The sequence below is a fragment of the Lissotriton helveticus genome, chromosome 1_2, assembly GCF_964261635.1.
Source record: "Lissotriton helveticus chromosome 1_2, aLisHel1.1, whole genome shotgun sequence".
Taxonomy (NCBI): domain Eukaryota; kingdom Metazoa; phylum Chordata; class Amphibia; order Caudata; family Salamandridae; genus Lissotriton; species Lissotriton helveticus.
The window spans coordinates 146,709,002-146,725,997 of record NC_136058.1 but is presented as its reverse complement, the minus strand read 5'-3'; the positions used below and the strand labels follow the sequence as shown (position 1 = coordinate 146,725,997).

The 16,996-nt window shown below is 42.7% G+C and overlaps 1 protein-coding gene across 1 annotated transcript in view; it reads left to right on the top strand.

Moving 5' to 3' along the window:
* CIMAP2 (ciliary microtubule associated protein 2) overlaps nucleotides 1–16,996 on the top strand; it is a 204,049-nt gene that overhangs the window by 131,379 nt on the left and 55,674 nt on the right. Inside the window, exons 3-6 of the mRNA XM_078673440.1 lie at nucleotides 6,614–6,784; nucleotides 7,258–7,380; nucleotides 9,162–9,299; nucleotides 9,398–9,538. Of these exons, the coding sequence (XP_078529566.1) occupies nucleotides 6,614–6,784; nucleotides 7,258–7,380; nucleotides 9,162–9,299; nucleotides 9,398–9,538 (573 nt within the window). The remainder of the gene's footprint in view (nucleotides 1–6,613; nucleotides 6,785–7,257; nucleotides 7,381–9,161; nucleotides 9,300–9,397; nucleotides 9,539–16,996) is intronic.

Here is a 16,996-nt window from a genome sequence, read left to right as displayed (position 1 = left end):
CATTCGTCTTACCTTATGGTGTGTCGCAGATCACACTGACCGTAAGTCTAAAAATAACAAATGTATGTGTCAAAATGTTGTCCGTTCTGTTCAAGGAGATCAAGCACAGTGACTATAGCGGCTAGAATTGATCTTATTTGTTCTGAGTGCAGAGGCTGCTAACGAATGTAGCGATGTCGGGTTTGTCAAATTTATTTCTTTTCTGAAATGCAACCAGATGCAGTTTTGTATTATAATCTTGTGCTTTGTACCTGTGCAGATCTGGGAAAAAGGAGAATGTTTTCCTAATTGTACCTTATATCCAGGCTGTCTGTCTTTTTCGTTTTTCCATTGTGTCTTTAAATCGTAATTTATTTTCCGTTTTTTTGACTCTGTAGATCAGGAGGGGAAAACAAAATAGGTTTGCGTGAGTGTCCATTATAGAAGCAACCTTAGTCTTCTCAAGACCGTTTCATACTTTTAACTCTGCTAGTGGCGTCCTTGATTCAATTGTGTTGCGCGCGTGAGGCGGACTGATTAATGGAAAAGTCGACTGGAGAACCCCATTTAAATTGTCTCTTGGTCAAAAAACGTGCCTTCCGTATAAATCTCTGTGTGTTAATCAGTATTGACGGACGGGTGCTAAGAGGCGATTTTCTTGTTGCATCATTAATGGGACTGGTGTATCGACATTAGATCACGGGCGACCGTAATTAGAACTTAATGCAGATTTAAATTACAAGGGGGAGACATTGATGCGTATTCCTCTCAATGCTTGATAAATTTTACTCTTATATGCTACGCTGGGAACCAGCCTTTAACCACTAGTTTACACATTCTAGATAAAGAACGCCGTCTCTATCTCCGATGGCTCCTTACCGTTTGCTTGAGTTTGAATCTCCCACTACGATCCTTCCGTTATTTCGTGTGTACAAGTAGCATTGCTTCTGTCGCGTCTATTAGAATATACCTCTCTGTTATCTATTACGGATGATTGGAATTATGTTTTGTTTGGCGATCAAACCTGTTCTCCCCTCATTCGAAGAGTGCACCGATTGTGCATAGTTCAAAGGACACAGTTTGGCGATGGCTGGTGGTTGCTCATGGCCTGTCTTTAGGTGCAAAATATTTCCAACAGTCTGTTTGCATTTGTGTCAGCAGCTCAGAATGAACTTGACATTTTACAGGTTGTAGATCTCAGATAGTTTGTTTAGTCCTTCAACCGCTGAATTAAATTTGATGATCAGTGTAGCTTCTCTTTTTGTTAATTTGGCCTCAAGGTCCCCTCCTTTCGCATCAAGTTCAACTTTTGAAATTATGGTCCATTTTAGGTCATTTTCTGTATGGGACAGTGTGTTCCAATGGTTCACCAGAGGGGCAGTCTGGACATTTTTTCGTATTCGCGACTTATGTTGTGAGATGCGTTGTCTTATCTCCTGATTTGTTTTGCCAATACAGAGTTTATTGCATGGGCACAATATTCCGTACACCACATTTTTGGATTTGCAATTTGTGAATTGTGTATGTCTTCAGTAGATCCCATTGTGCGCGAAAACGCCTCCTTCAATTGTTAGTGGGCAGCAAATGCACATTCCACATTTATGATGGCCAATAATTGGTGGCAGACCTACGTAATCTCATATTGTTGTTGTCTTTTGTTTAGGTAAAGCTGCTCTGACAATTTGATTGGAAATGCTTTTCTCCTTTTTGAAGGCGAATAGCGGTACATCTAGAAGTTTTGGATCAAGATTCTTGACCAGATGCCAGTTTTGATTGATCTGTTTTTTCAACCAGTTAGACGTAGGACAGAAAGTAGACACACAAACAATCCGTTCTAATGGCACTTTCTCTTTTTTGGTAAGTAATGTTTCGCGGGGTGTCCACCATGCTCTCTTTAGTGCCCGCATTACCAATTTATTGGGGTAACCTCGTACCATCAGTTTTTCTTTCAAATTGTTTGCATGCTGCATGTACTCATCCTTGAAGGTGCAGTTTCTTCTTATTCTGAGTTTTTTTTCAGACTGCGTGGGCGGTTGCTAGTATAATGTAGAGCCTTATTTCTGTCAGATTTTTTCTTGAATAGCGTATTTGCTAAACTCCCTTGGGAGGGATAGATTTCTACATCCAAGAAAGACATCTTTTGTCTTGAATGGGTTAGAGTGAACTGAATATCTGGTGTTTTACAGTTCAACCATTGATGGAACTCATGTAATTGTTCTTCCTCGCCTGTCCAAATGAAAAAAGCGTCATCTATGTAACGTCGCCATCCGTTAATCCACTGATTGTAAGGATTATTCGCATACACAAATTTTTCTTCCTATGCGCTCATGAAAAGTACTGCCAATTCCGGAGCAAAGGGACAGCCCATGGCTACCCCCTTTATTTGGAAAAAGAAGTTGTCATTGAATTTGAAAAAATTCTTTTTGAGTGCCATTTTTGCCAATTGCATTATAAAGTCTGTAGGAATCTTGGCCGGTTGCGGTCTGCTGTCTAAAACTGTTCTGAGTACCTCCAATGCTTCGTCTTGTGGAATTTGGGTATAGAGAGATACCACATCCATACTCACTAACCAATGTTTATTTTCTTCGAAGGCCACAGGATCGATCTTATTGAGAAAATCAGATGTGTCCTGTAAATAAGATTTAACTTCGGACAAGAATGGTTTCAGAAGAAAACCGACAAATTTCGAAACCGGTTCAAATAAAGACTCACACCCCGAGACAATCGGTCTGCCTGGGGGCTGTTTTTAATCCTTGCGAACCTTTGGTAGAACATTAAAAATTGGTGTTCTTGGGTGTCTGTTCTGGAGAAACTCATATTCTTTTTTGCCAAGGAAGCCCTCTTCGAATTCTATTTGTAAAATTTCAAAAAGTTGTTTTTGTAGTTCCCAAGTGGGGTCTTTTGGGATTTTTCTGTACCATTCCATATTTGAGAGTTGCTTCATAACTTCATTTGTGTATTGTGGGATCCCCCACACTACAATTGAACCGCCTTTAACGGCCTGCTTGATTGTTATCGTGTTGTCATTTTTGAGATCCAATAAGGCTGTTTTTTGATCATTAGATAAATTGTGTTTGAGAAAACTTCTCCTGCATTTCCCTTTCGTGGTAATTGCTGACAGTATTGTTCTCTCAAATGTAATAACCCCTTTCGGAATTTTACTCGAAGGTGGACAGAACGTAGATTTTTTTCTCAATCCAGTTGTTTCTGACTGATTACTCATTTCTTGACCAGTAAAAAAGGTTGTTAAACGGATTTTCCTGCAGAATTCGATTAATTCTGCCTTCATCTGGACGCAGTTTGTCAATTTTGATGGAACGAAAGAGAGCCCTTTCTCCAACACACTCATCTCCATTCCTGTTAAAGTTTTATTAGATAAATTATAAACCGGAGATTTATTCAGTTCTTGTAACTGTGTCTCCTGGTTGACATCTCCCATGGCTGATCGTTGTACCGAGATTTCGCCCGTGGTCTTTCTTGGCCTCTCCCTAAAAAAGGTTGCTGTTGTTGAGGGTAATTTTGCTGTGGGGGGAAATTTCGTTGATAGTTTTGCTGAAAGGTCCCTCCCTTTTGAAATCCTGGACGGAAGTTTGGATTGTCTCCTACACTACCACTTGAAGAGGATGAAGTGTCTGAGAAACCCATGAAGTTATTCCTTGATCAACCTTGATTGTCTGGGAGGAAGCGTCTAGCTTCTGGTCTTGAATAAAAATCTTGTTGGAGATACGGATATGCTTTGTCCAATGAAAAATTCAGTTTATCTTTGTCAAATTTTGTTTCTTTTTGGTTGATGGTATAATCTTTAAACTCTAGTATGTTTTTTCCGCCTTGTCCAATAATGCCTTTGAATCTGTAATGAATTGGTTTGTTTGAATCTCTGTTTCTAATGCTTGTATTGTTAGGACCATAAGGTCCCTGCTGCATTTGGTCTCTATGCAGCTATAGCCTTTTTTATACAGCGGGTCTTCTGTGAAAATCACAGGTCAAAAGGCTCAGCAACAACATTTGTCTTACCTTATGGTGTGTCGAAACGCGTAGACCATAGTTCTGGCTAGGCCAATCTGTTTAGTTGATCACTTAAAATATTTACAAATGTAATAATTTTGCCAGATGGCCTTTTTTGGTTTCAAATGTATATAGGATTTTGACATTTTTGTATTGAAACATTGCTGCTTTCCCTCAAATGTAAAGTGGTTTCCAAATTGAACACCCAGGGTTGGCACTGTATGAATGGTGAGAGATTGAATGTATGGCTGGATGTGAAGCTAGGGATTATTGAGGTATGAGTCTGTCACTGTAAGTTTGATCGAATGTGCACTATATAGATTTTAGAGAGTGAGTGTGTGTTGTAATAGAAAGAGCTCCCTTCAAAAATAAAAAAACCTCATCTTCTTTAAAAAAATTGTTTTCGCTTCTTAGAGTATCCAATTCAATTTAAAGCTTATTTTGTAAACAAAAATAAAAAATAAAAAATTCTGGATTTGTAAACGAAACGGAACAAGTGGTTTCTAGTAGGGCAATTGTTTTGATCATTGCTCTTCTAATACTTGAATAATTGTGCAGCATTGGCATTTTCTTTGTTTATTCTGTTAGTGGCGTGGCCTTGCTCGTTCAAGCCATACCCTTATTGTTCTTTAGTCAAGATTAATATGAGGCATTCTGACATATAAGATCGTATCGTCTGCATACAGAGAAATTAGGAGAGGGCCAGTTCAAAATTGAAGCCCTCGGTGTAGGTGTTTTTCTTGAAAATGGCGGACCAGAGGGTCCATCGCCAATATGAAAAGTAGCGGGGATAAATGTCGGGTGCCACGCGATAAGGAGAACTGTTCGGTAATCGTGCCATTAAGGCGGAGCCTGGGGGCAGGAGCAGTGTATAAAAGTGATACCGTGGAGACGAAGCACTCTGGCATGCCCATGCGTCTCATGATGGACAAAAAGCAGGGCCACTCCAAAGAGTCAAATGCTTTCTCAGCGTCGAGGAGAATCGCAGCTGCCGGGGTGGAGGGGTCTGTTCGATGTAGAACGGCAAAGAGGGTCCTCAGGTTCAAAGAGGTGGAGCGGTGAGGCACAAAGCCAGACTGCGCCGGGGATATAATGGCCTCCATCAACAATGAAAGTCGGATGGCAATCACTTTCGCTAATATCTGAATGATCTAGTTAATTTTGGCTATGAGACTGTGAATGTGATCAAAGGCAAATTACTTTATTTGCTTGTGCCTCAGTTACGTTACATACCAGAATTCTAATTGCATATTAGGAGGCTGACATTAAGTATTGTGGTATTCAAATCGAAATTCTACTGATTTGTTTGTAGAATACTCCTATTGCCCTTACTGTAATTTAGCTGGATTCTGGTGGGAGAAACTATGGTGCTGTAATCTACATTACCAGCTAGTAGCTCTGCACCAAAGTTGGATTCAATAACTCCATGCCTGGACACACTTGGTTTGTGGTGTAAGGTATTTCACCTGAAGTTATCGCTCTATATGAAATACACCAACTCATAAGGGGCTCATTTAGAGTTTGGTGGAGAGGGTACTTGAGTACTATCTCCACTAAACTCCCATGTTGTGGGAGTCAAGAGTGGTTGTATTTTCAAAAACAAAATCCCACTTTAGGATTTTGTTATTAAAAATATAAAAATATTTTAAATGTTTGATGGATGGTACCATCATGTCTATGCAACAGTCTGTCAAACTTTAATTAATTGACAGGAACTGCTGTTAGCGATTTGTGCCAATGTTAAGAGATGCCGTCTGGGGTGGCGGACATCTCTAAGCGTTACTCGGAACGATAAATCAGGCCCTAAGTGTTTATTCTGCAAACAGGAATACTTTTTTGAACAGATGCACTGCTGGGTCATAGAGCTTTTGTCTGATAGCAACAGTCCAGAAAAAGGTCTCCCTTACTCCTCTGGTTTCTGCTTTTTTCCAGAGATATGTTGATTCTCACACTGGAATGTTCTCAAGCAGGTGCCCATTTACCAACCTTTTCAGGGGCGTAGCTTGCCCAGTAAGCCTGGGGTGTTGGGGGTAGGGTTAGCGGGTGTGGGGGGTGAGGTTCAGATTTTCCAAGCACACAGGTTAATATACATTATACGAGAAGCAAAGCAGAAAGGGGGCCTTAAGGAGCAGAAGGAAGGGAGAGGAGTGAGGGTTGTGAGGGCTACTTATAAGTACGTTTTTGATCAAGTAGCCGTTTTTAAGATCTTTTAAACGTAGACAAGACTGTGTGTGAGTTTGTCTGCATGTATATATAGAAATTCCAAGTGAAATCCGACTAACACCTCACCATACCAGACTTAAAGCACTTGTACCCAACTATTTACTACAGAACACATTTATTAGGGAGGGTGTAACACCCCAAACACCCCCCTACCTCTGAAGCTACGCCCCTGAAACTTTTATTGTAACTATTTATTTACTATGCATTGTCATAATGAGCAGTGAAATGCAAATACCATGATGTATTTCTTTGCTTCTTTAGAGATCTTAGCATGTAAACAAAGTAAACAATAAGAAAGGCGATTATGATACCAATATGTTCACATCGATGCAGCTGAAACGAGGCGACTGTATTGATACAAAATTTCAATTAAAAAATAATGTTTTGTTTTCCTCTTGTGTTTTAGGAACGTCGATTGGGTCCAGGGACATACAACGTCACTCAGGGCGATTTTATACCCTGCAATCTTAAGAAGAAAGCATCAGGTCCTGGCTGGAAAAGAGCAGAGGAAACCGAAAAATTGACAGAAATGCCACACCTCCTCTACAGGGAGATGTGGATGAAACAACGATTTTTAGTGAGATTTTTGTATGATTTTCTCATTTTCCAGAGGAAAGTGTTTTGTAATAATAATTAGGTATTGGTATCGCTTATTAAACTAATGACATGGTTCTTTTACAATAGCACATCCAGTGGTTAATTACCATCAGCACTTATTTTTTGGGGCTCGCACTTATTTTTCCTCATCGGACATTTCCTGAGAGCATGAGAGGGAAAATCACACAAAGGGGAAAGAAGAAAGAGAAAGGAGTTAAAAAAACATGCCACAATGGGAGAAATCGGAACCTGCAAGGGAGATAAAGAGGCAGGAAGTGGAAAGTGTCTGGTAGTGGATTAAAGTTGTTTGGGATGAATTCATTAATACCAGGCTTGGTATTAAATTGAACCGGCTGCGGGCTTCTAAGCAGAGCTTTGGGCACCAACACTCTTTCTTTTATAAATTAAGCACTGAGCATGGCATGTCATTATAATATTAATTTCTTTTTTTAGAAAGAAAATATGGGCCCAGGTCGATATAACATAAAGGACTTTTTGGAGCTGGGGCTGATGAAGCCTGGAAGCAGCAGGGGTGCCTGCGAGACCAGAGAACCACGCTTTAAAGAGTCGGCACAGGTGGGCGTCTTCTTCAAGATTTATGTGTCGATTCCTGACAACACTGCCAAACGCTAAGCAATATTAAATTAGTCAATGGTGTCACATGTAAATTATGCCCTTTGGCCAATTACTTATTGAAGATTAGCCAGGTGATTGTTTTTCATAAAACTATAAATACAGATTATGTAAACAGTAAATCCAACTGGTAATTTACATTTTGTGTAATACCGCAGTCCAGTCAGCTCATTAAATCCTGTAGTCTTGTGTAAGTAAACAACTGGAGACAGAATCCAGTTTAGCAGGCATTAAAGACAAGGACAAAAGAACAGAAAGGAGAGGCGGGACAAAGCAGTAACTTACCTTCTTGACCACACTTACCGACTGAGTTAGAGTTTTGATGACAGAATTCCTATCCGGAGCAAGTGTGGCAGATCCACTTTATCCACCACACAGGCCGAAGAAATCCTGCTGCACGGTGGCTGAGGTTACCTTACCAAAGAGGAGTCTTTTTGTGAGGATCTCATATATTTGAGAAGAACCATCAACTAGTTCCTCATGGTCCAAAATGTCTGCTTGTTTAATGTCTGGTCATTTCTAAATCAGACCTGGGGATTCAGAAAAACCACTCTTCATGGGTGTAGAGAGGTAAACCACAGACGCCCGCTCAGATGTCAATGACTGCTCTCGTATGCTCAACCTGTTGGGAAAGAAAGCTGGAAGAGTGAGAGATAAGGTATTACTATTATGATAATATTAATGATCATAGTCATGATATTGTCAGGAATAGTAGAACATTGGAATGTTGGTAGCTCCATTGAAAACAATGGAGTGCTCCGGGTTTATAATGGCTGGTATAAGCCCAGAGCTCCAACATTCCAATGTTTCTTTGTTCACAGCTCTGGCCGTGAACAAAGGCTTCAGGGAGCCTAAGGGGATTTGAATCCCCTCGCTCCCCTTGAAGGCTTTGTTTTATTTGTTACAACATTCTGCCCTCTTGTGGCAGAATGTTTTAATAGCTTTATAGCCCTTCGTAGCTGGGCTATACCGGTTATTAAAGTCCCTTGCTTGTTAAAGGCCCTCGCCTTTGGCTCAGGCCTTTAACGCTGGAGAGGGCCTTTAATAGCCGGTATAGCCCGCAACGGTGGGCTGTAAGGCTATAGTACTAACAGTGGTTATAATAATAATCATCATCTTAAGAACAACAACTGTTATTATTACTAGTATTATTATCAACATTATTATTATTGTTATTATTACTAATAATTATAACAATAATAATAATAACTTGTGCTTAATACTGTAGTTTTTGCTGTTTCAGAGTGCTGTAAATACCTGTTAAGATAATGGCCAATCCTGCTACTGTCTGAACTACAAATGAGAGACAATCTGTATGTTTTGTCAGTATTTGACCATGCATTCCATGCTTGCCAAGTGCAAACATCTGAAGAGTATGAGGGTGCAAGCACTAGAGAGTTCAAGACACATTGCTACAGAGAAGCAACTTAATGTTGTTTTTTAATCCTGAATCTATAAGGACAATTATAATTATTTGTTTAGGACATGGTTTTGTAAAAATCTTTAACATATTTTAATATGTATTCTCAGAAACGCCAGCTACCTAATTCTTTATTTAAGTTGCAAAATAACATTATCTTTCCGCATTGCCACTTTGTAATTGTTTGCTTAAAGTATAATGCTTCCATTATATAATTTCTTCAAATGTATTAATTCCAACTTTCAATTTTCTCCGTATCATAGCGAAATCTAGATCATTGATAAATTCTCAATTGTGTCTATAGTTTGCAACACCTGGTCCTGGTGCCTATGGTAAAAAAGGAAACCCTTATGCACTACTAGAAGAAAAAGAAAGACAGTGTGGTGTCTGCCGTGGAATAATGGGCTCAAAAACCACAAGAGGTCTACCATACCCTGGAATGGTGAGTCAATACAATTTGGTTTTGCCTTAGGAAAATCTGAAAACTAACAGATTGAATTTTGGTATAACTTCCCGTTATGGATTTTTTGTGTTTCAAAGGCAAGCAATTTGGGACCAGGAACCTATAATGTACGAAATTATATTGATGACCTGCTAAATCGGGTGGTCAGCATACGCGGTCCTTATGATCTTTTCACCGGAGAAAGGACCACGATTGCTTCTGGACATTTTGCTACACTGGTAACTATGATAATTTACCATTGTGAATGCACTTAAAGCAATTAAAAACTGCATTATTACCTTTCGCCAGTTTCTTCAATACAGTAATGACAATAAGAAGTAAAATGTTTTCCTGTTTACTAAGAAAGGATAACCAATTTACATCCTTTTCGATTCAATGGATTGTCATTTTGTCCAACCCTTAACACATATTTCTTATCAATCATAAAGATTGTTGTGATTTCTTTAACCACATATTCTTCCTACTTCTTTAAACGGCCCAAGCCATATTTTGAGCTTCCAGAATTTGGTAGAATTTTCCCCTGACTACTTATTAATTATTTACTAATAGGTTTACATTCTTTACATATCCAACAAGATTTAAGTTTTAATTTGCATGTTTTTTTTGTGGCTGTGCCAGTTCTTCGTGCATTGTACTTGCTTTGTTCATGTTGTTGCTTTGCTGACTCCTTAAGAACAGTTATTACTTTGGACACATAAGGACTAGGGATGCAGCACACTTGTTTTTGTCATTCAGTAAACCCCCACTTACAGGGTTTTTTACAATCCATAGTAAATGTTTGGTGGGAGGATGTTTGAATTTGATGCAGGTGTTTCATTATTTGCTCAGAAACGCTCAGCTACTTCAATTTCATGGACAGAACAGTAATTTGGTTGGCACTCAGACTCCATTCAGAAAAGTGCAGGAACTCAAACCTAAAGTGAAGCCAAGAAACCCTTCACCCAAAGGGCAATAATGCCAATATATTCTCATATGAAATCAGCTATAGCGGCTGAGCATGCAAGCACTAGAATTCCGTTTGTTTCATATCTCAGCCACAGAATGTGCCAGTACTTCAAGAGATCCATTGCTGCGTCTTCATTGTAATGGCTTTAACTTCCAACTGTAAATAAAGACCCATTCATTTCTAGATATTTATCTCCGAATGGGCATTGATTCTTTTGTGAATAATTACTTTGCAATCTATACATTGTTGGAATTCCAAACCAACTATGACCTTTTAAGTAAACCTTGATTGCTAGCCCAAGCTACCATTGCATAGTCAGTCAGTCAAAATACTTTATTCGATCTAAAATACACATAAATCATAAAAGCACAGAGTTATATTAACAAGACATCCAATATCGAAATTCATAGATAATATTAATATACATTAAAAAACCATAAAAACTGTGAATAAAATAGATTAATAAAATAACTATTTGTCACAGTTACTTATTTGACCTTGTTGCCTTTAGTGATCAACATAAAAAAACGCTACACAGTAACAAACATAATGATTATGGAGCACTTGCAAAAAATATAATCCTGGTCGGCATTGCTTAAATTATATATGCGCATAATGGGAAAGAAATACAATTTCTGATATAGTGTATAATATTTACAAAAGAAGAAGAAATGAAGGTCAGTTTGGGACTCCATCGCATGGGCAAGGAGTCAAAGCATGTTGCGAATAAATGGCAGAAGGGTAGCCCAACATACAAGGAATAAGATTTAATCCAAACCTTAATAATAAAAATAATTGGTGAAGGATTGTAACAAACGGTAGGAGGCTGATCCCTCAGGGATAGCAGGTATGTTAAAATAGGTTGCGATCGTTGATTTATTATAATAATATTTATAGCTTTCTCTTTCCATTTTACTTAAAAAATAAGTTTTAAATAGTTTTTTAGAGGTGGTCGCACTAGTAGATGGGGTCTCAAAGAGGTGTTGTAAACCTAGAGTGGTAAAAGTATGTCGGACATACGAGATCCATGGGATCTTTTGAACATTGTCAAGGGAGAGAAAGTCTTTAATGATATATTGAGTGAGATAGAGTGATTCCCTTCTCCATATTGATTGCCACAGCAGAATTGGTGCTAGACAGACCTGATTGGATATATAGGATACTCCCAGCTCACGGTGGCAGTTAAAGGAGGAACAGCTACAAGGGGGGCTACTTACTTTTTCAGAAACTATCCTCTATAGATTGAAGTGATTCAGAATTTGTGTGTCCCCATACTCCTGCTCTATATGTCACAACAGAGGTAGCTTTGACTCTACATATCTATTGAATAACGCCCAATGGTTTGGAACCTAATTTGTTCGTAAAAATGAAAACAGCATTTATACTTGTTTCCAAAAATAGACTTCTATTAGGGACCATATTGGTCCAAGAAGAGGTTTTATTGAACAATATTCCCAAATACGAAAAGGTGTCTATTTGTTCAACTTTACGACCAGCTATGTAAAAGGGTGGGATTTTTTTTGCCCGATGGCTAGCCACTAAAACAAATGATTTTTAGCCCCATTCACTTGCAAGTCCAGGTTTTGCATGAATTTCACATACTCCGTACTCCGTAATCATTTTTGACTGGGCTGAGCCAGTCCGTACTATTAGGACTGTGTCATCCGCATAAAGGAGTATGGGAATGCGGAAGGTGTGTTTGGAAATAAGCAAGCTTAGATGGTTTATCATAGGGACGTCTAAAGTAGGATCAAGCAGGGCCGTCTCCACGCCATTTGCGTAAATACAAAATCTTAAAAAGGGAGTGAAGACGCATCCCAGTCTAACCCCTCTTTCAATCTGGAACCACCTAGTGCATTCTCCATCATTTCCATAGCTCACACACACTGTAGCCTGAGCGTACAGTTGCCTTATAAAAGAAGTAATGGCCTTATCGATACCCATCTCTTCCATGATATGCCACAGTTGAGAGTGGGAAACACAGTCAAAGGCTGCTGATAGGTCCATAAAGGCCATATAGATTGGTCCCATTTTAGCTAAGGTGTGTTTGGAAATAAGCAAGCTTAGATTTAGGCATTGATAGAATGTGCCTTTACCTTTCTTAAAGCCATACTGTGCGGGTATCAAAATATTTCTCTTTCTGGCCCATTCTTCTAATATGTGTAATAAGGTACACAGTCTAAATATCGAGTTTGTAATATCGACCTACAGAAATATTGAGTCTGAAATATCTAAGGTAAAGAATATCGAGGTCAAGAATATCGTTGGACAGAATATCGACCCTAAGGTAAGTAATATCAAATTTATTTATATCGATGTAAGTAATATCGAAGTCAGTAATATCGATATCTAATATATAGATGTTACTAATTTCGATGTTACTAATATCGATATTTGGATTACTATAATGTATTTTATTATGCATTTAATATGTATGTGTTATATGTTTTTTGTTAAGTATTTTACTTGTTTTAAATGACATGTGTACTATTTTTATATATTAATAATGATATTTTAAAGTGAATTTAATGTTTTACTACTGCAGCAGGTTGTGGGTTTATAGGGGAATAGGGTGGGAAGTAATTTAAATATATTCAATTAATTATTATTTTTTAGGGGGGCGGAGCTAGCAGCCGCGGAAAATGGCCGCATAGTCCCGGAGCTCCGTCGACACCATCGTACTATCCTTTAATATCCTGCTGTTACCCACGATCTGCGTCCCCCCTTCCCTCCCTCAGTGTCGCGGAACATCAGGGGACCTGCTTACCCGACGTGAAACGGATCCATCCAACCTCGGCGGAGCGGACGGGCTGCCTCCGCTGGGACCCCTGGAAGGCCTGCGATCCACGGCCTCAAGTTGTTACGTGCCCGCGTTGCGTGCTGCGACGTGCGGCAAAGTCTGAGCAGCAGCGCCGCCGGCTGTCGGGACCCTCTGCCGGGCTCAAAGAGGTGTCAGAGGAGTGGACGAGGGGAGCGCGGCCATCATCGCCCACACAGCGGACCCGACCTTCGCCATCCCCCACGGTGAGAAGTCGGGTGGGGACGGAGCGCAGGCGCGGCCTACCCTGTTCCGGGGGCGCCAGGGACACACACAGCGGACATCGCGGACTTTGTTTGCGGAGGGAGGAGTGTAGTAACTCGCTTTTCCCCCCCCTCCTCCTACCCGTCCAAGGTGCCCTGGTCAGCTCACTCACCCTGAAATCGGCCTCTCTCCTTGGGCCCGCGCACCTCCCCCGCTCTCCCGCTGCTCCTTCACCACGAGGCCTGGGCCTCGCAGCATTACTAGCGGCGGTTGTACTGTCTGGTGGTTGCTGACCTGCCGCTTTGGCCTCTCACCTGAAACTCCCTGAAGGGCTGCTCCAGTGGCTTACAGACGGCGGACTTTGGTTTGGCGGCCATCATCCCCCTTCGCGCAAAGGCGGGAGCATAGCAGGAACCTGCACACCATGGTGAAGGGAGACAGGACTCAGAGCAAACTCCCCTTCTCACAACGGAGAGTCCAGGTGCTGAGCCCTCAGGCACACCAGGATGAGGTCCCGCCTGCGGGTGAACGCCCTGAGGATCACTCGGAGATCAAAACAATGCTCCGCTCCATGGAACTGAATATTCAGTCGAATATTACGGCGCTGGGGACCAAAATGGACGCCATGTCATACAGGATGGACCGCATGGCGGAGCGCCTCGACAAACACACCGAGAGGCACGACATGGCGGAAAGGCGCATCACGGAGGTGGAGGAGGCCCAGACAGACTTGGATACCGCGAGACGCCGTGCGGATGAGTTGATCAAGACCCTTCAAGACAAGACGGAGGATTTGGAGGCACGGACGCGTCGCTGCAACCTTCGCATCCTTGGCCTGCCGGAGACCACTCAGACTGGGAGAATGGAGCTGTTTGTGGAAAACCTGCTAACTAACCTGCTCGGAGAAGGAGTGTTCTCATCTATGTTTGTGGTCGAACGTGCTCATAGGTCGCTAGCCCCACGTCCTAACCCGGGTCTTCCTCCGCGGCCAATTATTGCAAAGCTGTTGAATTACAGAGACAGGGACACGGCACTTCGGTTGGCACGGTCCAAGGGAGTTCTACAATACGAGGGCTCGACGATTTCCATCTTCCCTGACTTCACGGCCCGGGTTCAGGAGGCGCGCAAACACTTTGCGCCACACAAGAAACGACTCAGGGACATGGGCCTGGATTATGCCATGCTGTACCCGGCCAAGCTGCGTGTGAATCGGCAGGGACACTCGCACATCTTTACGGACCCTGCAGAGCTGCAAAAGGCGTTGAAGAAATGGGCTCGAGACAAGCCGGCAGAGCAGGTGGACGTTCAGGAAGAAGACGATCAGCAACGTGGGGACAACCAGGAGTAACCCGGCTAGGGCCGCACTATGGTACTGTGCTCTACCATCTGATCCTTTTTTGAGGTTGAGTTGACTCGGGGTGATCCTGATTCGGTGACACTATTCACTGCCGAGTTGTTGCGGATAAGAGGGTGTGGGCGGCGGGTACGACTATGGTTCACTGTTGTGGTTGGACTGCACCCACTGTGACTGTTGCTCTCTCTGCTCATTATTGCTGGTTGGGTGATGGTTGCGACAATGGGGGTGTGGGTTGGGGGGGGGGGGAGATGTCCCTGGCACTGCTGGGGGATATGTAGAATGTTTATCGTTGATTTGATGGGGTGATCCATGCTTGATGGTGTACGGCGGGGGGTGGGGACTCAGGAAAACAGAGTTGGGTCTTCCTAGACAAGCCTGTGGTGGCTAGCTACCTTTCGCCCACGAGCCGTAGGCTATGGGGTTTCTGGACTTGTGGTTGGGGAGGGGCGGGTGGGATGGGGACCTGAGTGACCGAGTTGGGGGGGGTCAGCTGTGGGAGGAGGGTGGATTGTTGGGGTTTGTTTTTGTCTTTGTACGGTTGTTTTTGTTTTCGATTGAAAATGTGCTTTGCCATTCTGTGAGGGAACCTCCCAATATGCACGCGGATATTGCTCCCCCTCCGTTTCTCCTGCTTGATAGTATAGCTGCAGTTCCTGCAAATCTATTCTGTGACTTTATTATCTTCTGCCATGGCGGGTGGGGCTGACACTTCCGAGCTCACGGCACTGAAAGAGCCGGAACCTGCACACTTAAGAGTCTTAACTTGGAATGTACGGGGCCTAAATGACTTCAGGAAGCTTCGTAAAGTCCTCTGTTACCTGCGCAGACATCATATAGATCTTGCATTGTTACAGGAAACACACTTGCCTTTGACTAGTAAAATGCTTCTTCATAAGGGTCTTGTGGATTGCAGTGTAGCTTCTGGGTTCACAACTCACTCGAGGGGGACTCTTATCTGGGTTAACCCAGGCTCCAAACTAACACTGACACCCCTGGAAGTTGACACCGAGGGCAGGTATGTCCTCTGCAGATGCAAGGGCAGGGGTCTTGATTGTATGGTGGTTAATGTGTATGGCCCTAACTTTGACTCCCCGGAGTTCTACACGACATTGGCACAGAAATGCGAGCAGTATGAATGCACAGGGATGCTCTGGGGTGGGGATTTCAATCTGGTTCTTGACCCGATGTTGGACAGGTCTGCGGGACCACATAGAAACCCGTCGGCAGCGGCAGAGGTGCTGCAGACTGCAATGACGCGCCTGGATTTACTTGATGTTTGGCGGCATAGGCATCATTCCAGGGGGGGCTACACGCACTATTCCTCGTACCACGAAATACATACAAGAATTGATTACTGGCTAGCGTCGCGGCCTCTAGCTTGTAGGGTAAGGGACTGTCTGATTCTGCCCCGTTCACTTTCAGATCACTCTCCTCTCCTCATGCTTCTCGAACTGCCGACGCCTCGTCTCCCCCCGTTCACGTGGCGCTTTCCCCCCTATTCTTTACTAGACGAAGTTTTTCGGGGTGAACTCGCAGAGGAGATCCAACACTTCTTCGACATTAACTTGGGCTCCGTGGATGACTTCCAAACGCTGTGGGAGACATTCAAGGTATATGTGCGCGGTGTTGCCATGGCCAAACACTCCAGCGTCCTAAAATCCATCAGGCAGCGGCTCCAACTCCTGGAAACGCGCTTGACAGAGCTGGAGCAGAGGCTGCAAGCTAGCCCTGACGAGGAAACACTAGTCACTATTAAACAGCTAGTAACGGAATACAATGAGGAAGCCGATAGGGAGGTCAAACACTTGGGCAAATATGCTACTGCTCGCACTTATGGCGAGGGTGGGAGACCCGGGTCCCTTCTGGCCAACATGGTTCGCAGCGAAAGGCGACAGCTTGCAGTTGGCGAGTTGCTGTCGAGTACGGGTGAGCTCCTGACTGACGAAGAGAAGATTCTAGAAGAGTTTCGACTGTTCTATTCAGCTCTTTATGAGGCTAAAACCACCGGCATGGATGGGGCAATAGATGACTATTTAGACTATATCGAAATGCCACAGCTATCAAACACGCAGAGAGAGTTTCTGATGATGCCTATTCAGAGGGAAGAGATCGTTGATGCCCTGAATAGCATGAGCACGGGCAGTGCTCCGGGAGCCGATGGGCTTACGGTCGGCTTCTACAAGGCCTTCGGGGACCTGTTGGTTCCCTACCTGTCGACTCTGTTCGACGGCATATGTCAGGACGGCTGTATGCCGCCGACCATGCGAGAGGCTCTCATTATTACCCTCCTTAAACCGGGAAAGCCCCCGACAGAACGGGGCTCATACCGCCCGCTCTCGTTGATAAACGTC